This window comes from Diospyros lotus, chromosome 14, assembly GCF_014633365.1.
Source record: "Diospyros lotus cultivar Yz01 chromosome 14, ASM1463336v1, whole genome shotgun sequence".
NCBI classification, from domain to species: Eukaryota; Viridiplantae; Streptophyta; class Magnoliopsida; order Ericales; family Ebenaceae; genus Diospyros; species Diospyros lotus.
This window is the reverse complement of record NC_068351.1, coordinates 12,984,431-12,998,034: the sequence shown is the minus strand read 5'-3', so window position 1 is coordinate 12,998,034 and position 13,604 is coordinate 12,984,431. Positions and strand designations below refer to the sequence as shown.

The window sequence follows — 13,604 nt, the reverse complement described above, 5'->3', positions numbered from 1 at the left end:
ATAAATAATTGCTGAAATCGGCCAACGAAATGCCTACCTGTCGCTCTCCCATTGGTTGGAGTCTACGTCGCATGTGATCTCCACTATAACCTTTGTTTACTATAAATATCCAATTCTTCCATTGCTTCCCTTGTCCTTGCTTCCTGCCTTTGTAGCTTTTGTAAACATGTCTTCTGAATTCAACCAGTTCATTCCGGGTCTGCCCGACGAACTCGCTCTCGATTGCCTCACCCGCCTCCACTACACGGTCCATCGGATCGCCGCCGGAGTCTGCCGCGGCTGGCGAGACCTCGTTCGCAGCCGCGATTTCTACTACCACCGGAACCGGACGGGCCACACCCGCAAAGCCGCCTGCTTGGTCCAGGCTCTCCCCGTCAAGTCCGAGTCGGACGGCCGGAAACCGCTCGGGCCGCTGAGATACGGGTTGTCCCTGTTCGACCCGGTCGGAGCTACTTGGGACCGAATCGAGCCCATTCCCAAATACCCAGATGGCCTTCCTCTGTTCTGTCAGGTGGCGAGCTCGGAGGGGAAACTCGTCGTGATGGGCGGGTGGAACCCGGTCAGCTGGGACCCGGTGAGGGACGTGTTCGTGTACGAGTTCACGACTCGGAGGTGGACTCAGCGCAAGGACATGCCGTCGACCCGATCGTTCTTCGCCGCCGCCGCCGTCGACGGGCGGGTGTTCGTCGCGGGTGGCCACGACGAGAGCAAGAATGCGCTGAACACGGCGTGGGCCTACGACATCCGGACAGACGAGTGGGCCGAGTTGCCCCGGATGTCGGAGGAGCGAGACGAGTGCCATGGCGCGGCAATCGGGTCGGAGTTCTGGGTGGTGAGCGGGTACGACACGGAGAGCCAGGGCGGGTTCAAGAGCAGCGCCGAGTCGTTCGACCCGCAAACGGGTCGGTGGAGGCGAGTGGAGGACGCGTGGAGGGCGAGCCAGTGCCCGAGATCGTGCGTCGGATGGGTGGGGGAGGACGGCAAATTGGGGAGTTGGGCGGAGTCGGACCCAGGGGTCCAAGTGGGAACGAGCGCGGTGGAGCTGGGGAGCCGGACCCTGGTGACGGGTTCGGGTTACCAGGGCGGGCCGCCGGGGCTGTATATAGCGGAGGGGGGGCAAAAAGGTAAATTAGTGAAGATTGATGTAGCTGAAGAGTATTGGGGATATGTGCAGTCAGGCTGCTGCGTTGAAATCTGATGGGAGAGAGTGAGTTGAGTTGAGTTGAGTTAAGTTAAGGCGGCGGCGGTGTTTGTTTCCACTGAGTTTTCACCTTTCCCGGTATCCCCCTCCCCCCGCTGTACTTAAACAAATCATATTACGTACACAGTATAGATGATCCCTCCCTATTCAGTGTATTGTTATATTTATCCTCAGTTTTCATGGACGTGGTGTGTTTTATTGTTCAACCAATGTTCTCTGTTATCAAACCAAATTGACCTATCTTACTGAAATTCCCCTTTTAACCTTAAATAGAGTGAGTCCTACTATATATATCATCCGACTTTGGAAGCTAAAATTAGCAAGTATATCTAATCTTAAAAGTTGAGGTCAATTTTATTCTTCATTGTCAGCCGCGATGCCGATTCCTTCAACAAAGTGACAAATGCAGAAGAATAAGAAGAAGAGAATATAATGGAAGAGACGATAAGATATAGAGCCCTTTGCAGCTTAGCCACTTGCAACTGTGGGACTCTTAAAAGTCAAATGTGCCTAAAGGGACACGATCTCGTGAATATATTTTTATTTATAAATCAATTACAATTAAATGAGTACGCCATACTATACTTAGATAAAAAAAAAAAAGTTGGGTAAATTACACTACTCACTCAACATTTTTGAGATCACTGTTTTTGTGCAACTCTTATTACTCGTGCCTTCGATTATGTCAGGAGAGATAAATTACAAGTGTGAGATTTTGTCTCATTACGTAAGGTGAGAATCAAACTTACGACTTACCAGATTAATATTGACATATTACTCGCCTAACCATTCAACTTATGCCTCGTAAACAACTTAGTGAAGTTCTTGTTTAAATGCACATATATCTTGATCTTTAAAAAATGACATTAATCTCTTTTAATTTTACAGCTTCAATTATATTTTTCTTTCAACTATCACTTTGTTAAAAGTTTTAATATAATAAAAATATTTTTACACTTCCCGTGCTAGATTCTAGCTAGTTTGTAGGATAGAAAACGGGAATAAAGAAAATGTAAAAAAAAGAAAATATAAGAGTACTTTTATTGTTTTAGCAATTTTAATGACCATACAAAAATCAAAGTCTAAATGTAATTCATCTTAGACAAAAAGAAAAAAAAAAATGGTTGGACTTAACGTGCAATGGGACAAGTCAATAGGCTGCATGGACAGCGACAGTAATTAGTTAACTCCATGATGGAAGCCACTTTATTATTTCAATTTGTCTTTATTTTTATATTTAATATTTGAATAATATTAATTATTATATTTAATTTTAATTTTAATAAATGCATCTTGTTTTTAGATAACATATATTATTTTTTGTTTAAAAATATTTTTATTTGATTTATCGCATTTCACAATATTTTATCAACCTATTAATTTATATTTAATATTAATAAATGCATCTTTATTTTCTGTTTAGATAAAATGTTTAAAACAATGCTATTGATTAATTAAATGCTTCAAAATATAATAAATTTATCATCAATTAATAATTATTAAAATACTAAAAGTAAAATATAATAAATACATCTATGAATAGGTACCGGTGGCCCAATATTTATATCTCAACTTTGGAAATGTGTGCCCCGAGATGAGATCTATCTATTTTATTAATAGAGGAATCTTAGGGAATTATTAGTTATATAATTAATATGCTGAATTAATATATTATATGGGAAGGAAACAACTCTTGTTAACCCTTTAGGCTATTTATATAGTTAGCCTAATAATGCAGGTTTATGGTAATTTTTTTGGGATCAAAGGTGAAATTCTTCACCTTAAGGATTCTCGTAGTTAAGTTCCAAAATTTTTGTAAGAAAAATAAATCATAGAATTCAACAATGAAATTCAAACATAAGACCTATCCCAAAATTTCTGTTGGAGAAGTATCACAGAATTCAATAGTGAGATTTGAACACGGGAGCTATATAGCAACTAGAATTTAAAACTCTCTGAGACAAACACATGTAAAGTCTTTAACTGTTGGACTATGTCATGAGGGCAGATTTATGGTAATTTTCTTGTATAACACATAGAGTTCAAATACTTTTTAAGGGTGAGTTTACGTATAAATATTTGGTTCATTATTTGACCTCTCGTCACCCATCAATCAATCATCCCCATATTATAATGAATCTAAAGTTTAAAGGCGACACCATTTCCGTTGCACCAAATCTCTACCCTATTCGCTTATTAATCTAAAGCCTAGCTGATGCATCTATCATTGTCACCTAATTTGCAAATAAATTGTTGGTAATCAATCACTAAAGTTTGCTCAAATTGTGACCCCCATGTTAAACATAAAGTTGTGATTTTTTGGGTTTAAATATTCTCACGTGAAGATTTCGACAATCTTTATTTAGTATGATGATGGTTCTCATTCATCTTTTTTTTATTCATTTGGGGTGTTCAAGTTTTGCTTGATTAATTCTCAAGGGCAAGCGACCTTCTCTCTTGATGCATTACAGAGTAAATGTGAAGGCGAACAAAGTTTATATACATTCAAAATTGGATATTCGATGTAGTTTATGCATGACTTATCTTTCAACTTTACTGTTATCTTCTAACTAAATACTGTTTTTCAGCAATAATTTTGCCTTTCTAATTATCGTATTAATTCGAATCCCGAAACACTACATCAATGGAGATCACTTATTATTTCTAGACTTAAAAGAAGTAATTGGGTAAAGAGTGAAACCCAACCTTTTTTTTTTGTTGGATAAATTGATTTCCTATAGATGGTTTTCTTTAATTTGAACATCTTTTGAAATTTAAAATTCACCTAAGTGAATTTTAAAATTAGCTACCAGACCCTCTAAATTTTGTCCTTTTAAGGAGATATTGTGATTAATATTTAGAAAGGTCAAAAACTAATTTGATAAATTTTAAAGTTCAAGAGACATTCAAATGAAAGGATAAATGTTTAAGAAATGTAAGGTTAATTTACCCTATTTTCTTTTATAACATGTTATACGCATATAACTGATAATGTGTCAATTTGCAAAATATATTTTAGAATATATAGTGAGTTACTTATCTAATTTAAAACAACACCTAAACGCATCTTTATTCTTCGTATGAATGTAGTCGTCCACTAAGGTATATAAACAAATCGAAATTGGACCATATTCAAACTAATTTGATATAAATTTTTAAGGTATATACGTTATTAGTACATATAAGTTTTAAAAGAGAGACCCAATTCAATAATAATAAGTTTTACTTGGGTTGTATAATTTTAATTTCGGGTGGAGAAAATTTATATATTTATTTATGCACTCTTTCCTTCTTTTTTTTTTTTTCTTCTTGCCTTGGATTTGATTGTTTGTTGTGAATATTATATGGGATTATTGTCGTCTAAACAGCGATCTAAATTTTTGTTTTCCTAGCAAGGGAAAAATATATTTGATATTGAAATAGATATGAGTAAATTTCTTGGGATCAGTTTGGTTGTGCCCCAATATTAATCTTAATTTAAATATCAGATTTGATATTTAAATTTGTTGGAAGGTTGTGAAAGGTTCCATCGTGAAACCATCAAAGAAGATGAATGATGGACTCTGATATTTAAATATCAGATTTCATATTTAAATTTGTTGGAAGCAAAACTTGGTTAAAGAATTGTGTTCAAAATATATGTGGCTGTTTGAGGACTGGACCCGGATTCGGGTCAGGTCACCCATAATGGATTTTTGGAACCAAATAATCATATCTATTTGTGAATTTGGGGATAATTATAGAAAACAACCCACTTCCTCCATATGTGGAGAAGAGGGAACAACAACAATTACTCTCATATAACTATATATAAAAGGTTTTCTTTCATTTTTGTGATATACACATGTTGGAGTTGGTTAGAAAAAATTGTTTCTCTCAAATTTCCTCTAAAGGTTTCTAGGTTGTAACTCAAGGGTGATTTTTGTTTTGAAATTTCACTTATGACCAATGATACAACTGTTGTAATACATAAGGCATTAGGATTATTTGAAAATAAGTGTTTTATTAGAAAAATAAAATTTTGGGGAAGATTGGTATCTGAATAGCCTAAAAAATTGACCGAATCGATTGCACGAAGTGGCCTGGAGCCGAGATGCCAAAGGAAAATGATATGGCCATGATGAATATTTCGAGGCATGATTTATGGTATCGAAAGAAATGAGATCGGAAACAGTTTTCGGTACGTCTAAAATGCAACTGCCAATTAGGCTGCAATACCGAATTGTTATAGACGACTTTCGAGAAGTCAACGGAAGCTTGATGGGATTTTAGTTTTTCATAAGGAACAACCCTTTAGTGGTTTCAGGATGAAACAAAATGATTTACAACAAAAAATGAAGATTCGAGCCTAAGTGTAATTTCTTAATTTTATCGGATAGAGGTTGAAATGACATTTTTTTGGAATTTTTGAGGATGCAATGAAAATTATAGAACTTGTAGGTCGTAATAGTACTATTGGGAAGTTCAGGGACTTTAAGGAAAGGACCAAAAGTTCAAAATGAGAAGAAATTGGGGTCAAAGTGTAATTTTGCAAAATGGCACAAAGAGCAATTCTGCCATGGCTGATCAAGCTTCCTCCACCACCTCCTATCACCGAATTCGGTGGCGAAGAACTTGAGAAAAGTAATCTAGGATGCTCTTGGGTCGAATCTAGGCTAGCAATTGGCCTTGGCTTGGTTGAAATTAGCCAAACTTTCGGCCGAAAGAAACTAGATTTTTACCCACTGAAAATCAATTTTTGAGGCTACTTTTGGTGGGATTTGGACTCATTAAATGCAAGAGGAGACATCAGAGGCCTTGGGTTGCTTGAGATCTGTCGTTTTGGGGTTCGAATTTGGCTATAAATAGAAGATATAGTGGCCGAATGTTTTGCAAGATTTGAGCTTCAAATCAACCTTGTTTTTGAACAAATTGAATCACCAAACGATAGGGATTTTGTTTCCCATGAGGTGAGGATAATTTATGGAAAGTTTGAGAAATTTTGGAGTTCATTTGAGGGGTGATCGGAGCTTCATCGGAAAAAACGAATCTTGCTAGAAATAGACTGATATTTGCTTGGAGGGAGGTCTTACGGGTGTTGTTTCAATTTCAAATTTGGCTAGGGTGATCCACTCAAGGTAAGCTATCTTTTGATATAGTCAGTTTAATTTTACGGTGTATCAGCACTGGAGAAAATGATCGAAGATAATTTTTATTATTTTAAATACTGAAAATAAAGGAAAATAGAGTAAAAATAGAAATAAGAGGGATAAAATTCTGGAAAAATATCAAAAAATACAGGAAAAATAACTATTTATGTTTATGAATTTTTATTTTGGAAATTTCATGATAAAATAATTATTGAGAATTTGTTAAAGGAAAGTTAATTAGAAAAAAATAGGAAGAGATTTCAAAAAATTCCCAGAAAATTTATGGAGGTTATAAATGTTAATTTAGGAATTTTTATGAGTAAACATTGAATAAATTTCTTGATAGGATATTTATTTTGAATTTTTGAAGAATTGATGACTATGGAAAATAGAAGAAAAATAGAGAAAAAATAAGAAAAATTCTAGAAAAATTAGATTATCGATTTTTCTTGGAAAGAATAGGTCAAGAAGTGATTTGACCAAGGATTTTGACGATTTTCATTATTTTTTAGGTTGGCACGCAAATCGAGGCTATGCACATTTTTCGAGGTAGTACGAAGTTCGTGCTAAGATGAGTGGTTTAATCCCAAGAACTTATATTTATGATATGATTGCTTATATATTTTTTATATTTATGAATGCTATGATCATTTTGTCATATTGCATGGAAAGTCATGATGCTGCATGGCACGATATTATTGACATATTGTTATTTGTACATGGGAATGGGATGTCGCCCCGACAGTGTAGCTGTAATTCTCCAAGGGAAATTGATGGAATAACGTTAGGATTATCTTGACCGGAGGTGCCAAGATTCTGCCTAGGATTCCATGCCATGCTTGTGGGCCAGGGAAGTTACACTAGGACAAATAGTTGTTCACGTTATTACATCATGCATCCATATATATGTTTTTGGACCATCACTAGAAGTTTCATCTTCTAATGAGTTATGCCCCGAGAACATTCAACGTTCCAGTTGAGACTTACAGTTTAGGTAAGGAGCAGGTTAAGATATGACGGCACGGGGTGACGTGGCCGATGGATTTGGCGAGTTGTCCCAGTATTTACTTCCTCATGAAGATTCAGGATATATTATTATATTGATGATCATGTATAATTGTTATGGTTTAATATGTTTTTGAGGTATCATTAGATTGTATTATTTGAGGTACTTAGTTGTTATCTCTTGATGTTAAGTCTCCATGTAATTAAGTATTTGATGATATGATAGTATAGATTCTTATATTATGATTAAGTGAATTCAGTTATGCACTATATCAGGTTTTGATTTTAAGCTTCCGCATATGTGACGATTACTTGTCTTAGCTTATTGATTCTTATTTTGGTATGCTGAGAAGGTAAAACGGGGTTGTCGGGAAATGATTTAAATTGAAAAAAAAATATTCTCGAAATTTTTAGGTTATTTAACGCTCGAAAAAACGGGGCGTTACAACTGTGATTAAACTTTCGCTATTCTTTACAAATTTTCACCAATCTCATAGCATTGATAATATCTTGATCTTTCTTTTGTAGTGCATTTGACATTCCTAAAATCTTTTTCATGAGATGTAGACCAAATGCAAAGTCAAATGTTATTATTAAACTCAACAAATTACGTGCTTCACCTCTTTTTCCAGAACTTGGAACATCATTAGCAATCGTTTCAAGGACATCAATTATAGGTGAAAACATGTGAATCAAGTTCAATAAAGAAATATAGTGAGAGCCCCAACGTGTATCACCAGAACGCTTAAGAATAGCTTGTTGATTAAGTCCCGGTCCACTTGATATTTCACCATGATTGTGTGCTTCAAGAATTTGGATCCTTTGTTTTTCTCTAAGAATATCACACCGTTTAGCTGATCCTCCAATAACATTCACAACCCTATCAACCAAATCAAAGAATGCTTCAATTTCTACATGCTTGTTTGCCACAGCTACGAGATAGCTAGTTGAAGTTGATGAGCAAAACAATGAATATAAAAAGCACTTGGGTTCTCCTTTAAAATAAGTGCTTTGAGACCATTAAACTCACCTTGCATTTTGCTAGCCCCATTATAATCTTAACCTCTCAAACTAGATATGGTCAATTTGTATCTAAAGAACAAATGATCAATAGCATCCTTAAGTAAGAGAGCCGTGGTACTTGAAACATGCTCGATACCTACAAAATGTTCAACTACACATCCCTTCTTGTTCACATAACGCAAAATAATAAACATTTGTTCCTTAATTGAGATATCACGAGATTCATCAACTAGAATAGAAAATAACCCATCACCAATCTTGTTAATAATGACATTGATTGTTTCAAAAGCATCAGCACTTACAATATCTTTTTGAATTTCAGGTGATGTTCATTTAAGATTTTCAGGAGCATTGTTGAAAGTAACAACCTTAATGTCATCATTATGATATGCCAAAAAGTGCAACAATTCGAAAAAATTTCCTTGATTATTTGAATCTTCATATTCATCATGTCCACGAAATGCAAGTCTCTGTCGTAAAAGAAATGGAACACAATCTATTGATGCACCCAAATGAATTCGATAGTTATTTCGTGTTTGATGTGACTGCTTCAAGAAAATTGCCCGAATATTTTTCTTTTGATTCATAAAGACTTCAAACTTAATTCGAACTTTATTGTGTGGACAATTGTGTCTTCCAATGTGCTTTTGAACTTTTTCTTTCATTTTTCAATTTGAAAACTGTAACATTCCGTTCGAGCGATAGGAGGATCCAGAACAACTTACTCTGATGGGCCTACGCGAACTTCCCAAGGGGGTCACCCATCCCTGGATTACCCCAGGTCAAGCACGCTTAACTTGGGAGTTCTTTGCCAACATTCAGCCCAAAAGGTATCCAGCTGGTGTTATTTCTTTTCTTACACTATCCTCGATATATACTAACTTCTCTGGGCTCTCGGGGTATTACATTCTCCCTCATTTGAGCACATGACGTCCTCGTCATGCGACCTTACAACCGGTCCCAGATCTCCCCCCTTGCATGGCCGATGTGGGATTCGCCTAAGATGCCTACACGCACCCCCTATAGGGGCCCACACACCCCTTCCTCGGGACTCAGCCTCCTCGCTGAGGTTTGCTTCACCACCGCGCTCAGAGGCTCGGGGGTCGGCTCTGATACCACCTGTAACATCCCGTTCGAGCGATAGGAAGATCCGAAACAACTTACCCTGATGGGCCTACGCGAACTTTCCAGGAGGGTCACCCATCCTTGAATTACCCCAGGTCAAGCACGCTTAACTTGGGAGTTCTTTGCCAACATTCAACCCAAAAGGTATCCAGCTGATGTTATTTCCTTTCTTACACTATTCTCGATATATACTAACTTCTCTGGGCTCTCGGGGTATTACCAAAACCCCTTCTCAACAAAAGTGTCACTACCTCCTCATTCCACACTTGGTTGAGAAAGATAACAATAGAAACAAAATGTTGCATCTTTCTTTATACTATATTCTAACTAAGAAGGAAATTTATTAAACCAAGAAGCTTGAAAACATCTCAGTGATGATTTTCCAATTTTTGTCTATGAAAATTTATGCTTACGAGGATGATAAGTACCCAATTGTATGTATGCTCTTCGAATTTCATCTTAGACTTTAACATCATATTCCATAATTGGAATTTGTAGTCCAGGATCTGTAGGAAGTTGAGTAACATCAATTTTATTTTGAATATCTTCATCCTGAACATCTATTTCAACCTGAATATCTCATTCATCATGAATTTCGCTTTGATTCCGAACAATATTAGATTTCTTTCTATTAATATTTTGCTCTTCAATAGAAAATGGAGTTTTCCCTTTGAAATATATTTCCATAACTATTGACATTAAATTTAAATAAAAAATTAACATATTTTCAAAATTAATTCCAATTAACAATTCATTTATATCAAATAGAAGTAAGCAAATAATAAAAATAAAAGGTTGATGAGGTCTCAAGTCACTCTTATACTAAGACTCAAGTAAATTGATTAAAAATCAATCTAACAAATTGTAGCAATGAATACAAAAAAACACAAGTTAACAGGAGTTCGACTAAATATTCTATATGCATACAATTATGTGTCTATAATAGATTATAAACAGTTATAGTCATACCTGGTGGAAGTGGTGGTGGCTAATGATGCGAAATGACTAAATTAGATAATCACTTGAAAGACGTAAGAAAATAATCAGAATCATACGAGTTTTAAGTAAAACGCACCCAAACACAATGGCCATACCAGATAACTCAAAGTTGTAGTCATACCTGCTGATTTTTTAATTTTTGTTTAAATTTTAAAGTATTTTTTTTTCTTATAGTATATTAAAAAAACATTGACTTACAGACTGTTCTTGTCTAACATTTGCTCTGGTCTGACATTTGATCAATGCTTAATAACTAAATAAATATATATATGTATTATTTATAATAAATTATTATCTAACCTTTGAAGCAGTAGTGGGCGAGTGGAGGATTCTTCTGGTGTTGTTACTGTCTAAAACAAAGAAGCAAAAACTGTTGCTGTTGAGACAAATGAAGAAGAAGAAGAAGGATTCAAGAAGGATGGCAACTACAAGCTAGCCACCCCATCTCATCTCTGACAATTTACTTTATTTTTTAAAAAAAATTTCATGGGAAAATGTTCCTTACTTTTTCTCTTCGTCAAATGTCAGACTAAAGCTTATGTGAGAAGCTTCTTTAACATATTATATATATTATATATATATATGAGACTTTTAAATAATTATTAGCATATTTTTAATTTTTTTAATAATTAATTTTTAATTAATTAAAATAAAAAAATCAAAATCTAGGGTGGGTCATTACCCACCCTTGACTGTATGTGGCTCCGCCATTGCCTGTATAGCCTTATCCACAATGGAGGCTAAATTTGTGGCAATTTCAACAGCTGTACAAGAGGCCGTTTGGTTAAAACGTTTTGTGGATCATTTGGGGATATATAAGAATGCTAGCAATAGCATATATAAAGGACCCCAAATATCATGGTAAAATAAAACATATAGATATCAAGTATAATTTTGTGAGAGATATGGTGGCACATGATGAAGTGAACATGAAGTACATTTCTACACAAAATATGGTAGCAGATCCTCTATCGAAGCCTATCTCGAAAGAAGTTTTTATAGGCATGTAAAAACATTGGGTTTGCGTAAATGTTAATGTACAATTATATTCATCATTTCCCGAATATGTTTACTTATACAAGTTTTATCATTTAATGATAAATTTTTGATTTCCTATTCATATATTTGTTATATATATATCATAAGTGTAAATTTATATTTTGTGCATAAATTCTGACATGAAGTATGACGGATAGATAAAAGATTGGCCTTTCACATAGGCAGTCACCTCCGTTACTTAGTGGAATGGAGATGAGATAGTATTTTAAGTTTTATTATCAAGATGATAATAAAATAGAGTTCAAACTTAAAATACATGACGTCGCTATAGTAAGAGAATGTCTTATTCTTGGAATGGATAATGAAGTGATTTTAAATATCACAATATCTATCTTGAATGCCAGATGTGAGTTATGTTTAAAAGTGAGTGGACGTGAACTCAAGCTTAAATATCTATCTTGAATGCCAGATGTGAGTTATGTTTAAAAGTGACTGGATGTGAACTCAAGGTTACATATTATGTATGTATGTTTAATCTATCATCTGTACTGTATTTGGAATAAGTCATACGCTCTAAGGAAAAGGAGAAAATACCGTAATATGTGTTTTCATACCACATATGGACAAAGTCGATCGATAAGGATAATCAAAGTTCTGATATCAACTTTGATAGTGTGAGTCCTTGAGATCATTTGTGATCTCACTAAGTGCCCTTTGATAACTCCTAGTATGTTCTCAAAGTTTTTTGGTTTAATGTTTGCTATCTTAATATGTTGCCAAATGATTATGATTGATTCGTTCAGCTGGAACATATTAGAAAAGCAAGTTAACTAAAAATTGAGAGAATTGAGAAAAAAGGAAAAATCATTTCAAGTCGTCATATCTTTTGTATTCATTGGTAGACCAATTATATTTATCCCAGTGATTAAATATAATTATGAATAGAAGACATGAGATCAAAGAGAGTTGGATATGATAAATGATTTAGGGTACTTCATACTTATCTACTCAATTTCAAGATGTTATGTACTCCTAACCGTTATATAGCAATTGAGCTCCTGAAGTATGCACGGTTGCACGGCCTATCTGCCTGTATGAAAGCTATAAGAAGAATGAGAAATTATGGGAATATTGAGCCCATTATGTGCGAGTGGGAGATGTTGGAAAACTGGACCCAGATTTGGGTCTAGTATTTAGGTCGGGTCGCCTATAAAGGGTTTTTGGATCCAAATAAACAGATCTATTTGTAGATTTGGTTATAACTGTAGAAAATTGCCCCACTTCCTCCATATATGGAGAAGAAGGAACGACAACAGTTACTCTCATATAATTGTATATAAAAGGTTTTCTCTCATTTTGGTGATATATGCACATTGGAGTTGGTTAGAAAAAAATGTTTCTCTCATATTTCCTCTAAAGGTTTTTAGGCTGTGACTCAAGGGTGATTTTCGTTTTGTGATTTCACCTGTAACCAGTGATACAATTGTGATTAAACTTCCGCTGTGCAAGTAACAGGTATGTTATTGTAGTTATGATTTCTGTTTCCTTTTCCATCGGTGGCAATAAGGATGGACTCTGTCCAAAATTTGTTGGGAATGAAAGAAGTAAATCGTAAAGCTTTAGCAATATAAAAAATGTGTCTATGCTTATGATTGACCACACCATTTTGCTATGATATGCAAGGACAAGTTGTCTGATGAATGATTACATTTTGTTGAATAAGAAATGTCCAAGTGGCTCTAGAATAGTTGTTTATAATGGTTTAAAAGTAATGTACTCCAAAAATAGAAGAAATGTGATAAAGGCCCCCATAAGTTGACATTAACTAGTTCCAGAATGGTTTTGGATGTAGAAGTGCATCATGAAAAACTAAAACAGGGTTGTTTAGCTAAAGGTCACACTGAGCAGCAATGATCTTTAGAGGCAAGGTGTTTTAAAGAAGGAACATGTGCATGCTATAGAGTAAAAGAAGACTGAACATTAGAAACAGAATAAAAAAATTAATTATTTTTATTAGATTGAATCACAATAGAAAGGTATCAAATACATGAGTCATTTTATAAAACTATATTTGAGCAAGAAATGAGAAAATATTGTCATTTGAGAAACAAGATTGGTCCAAG

The 13,604-nt window shown here is 35.0% G+C and overlaps 2 protein-coding genes across 2 annotated transcripts in view; one reads left to right on the top strand and one right to left on the bottom strand.

The window, feature by feature from the left end:
* LOC127790845 (uncharacterized) overlaps nucleotides 1-13,604 on the bottom strand; it is a 116,670-nt gene that overhangs the window by 101,045 nt on the left and 2,021 nt on the right. The window lies entirely within an intron of this gene.
* On the top strand, nucleotides 126-1,407 carry LOC127790843 (F-box/kelch-repeat protein At2g44130-like). Its single transcript, XM_052320561.1, has one exon. It carries the CDS (start codon nucleotides 167-169, stop codon nucleotides 1,196-1,198), a length of 1,032 nt encoding a protein of 343 aa, XP_052176521.1. The 5' UTR covers nucleotides 126-166; the 3' UTR covers nucleotides 1,199-1,407.

Bases quoted from the DNA above. Each gene is read 5' to 3' on its own strand.
- LOC127790843 (XM_052320561.1), top strand. From the start codon at position 167: ATGTCTTCTGAATTCAACCAGTTCATTCCGGGTCTGCCCGACGAACTC.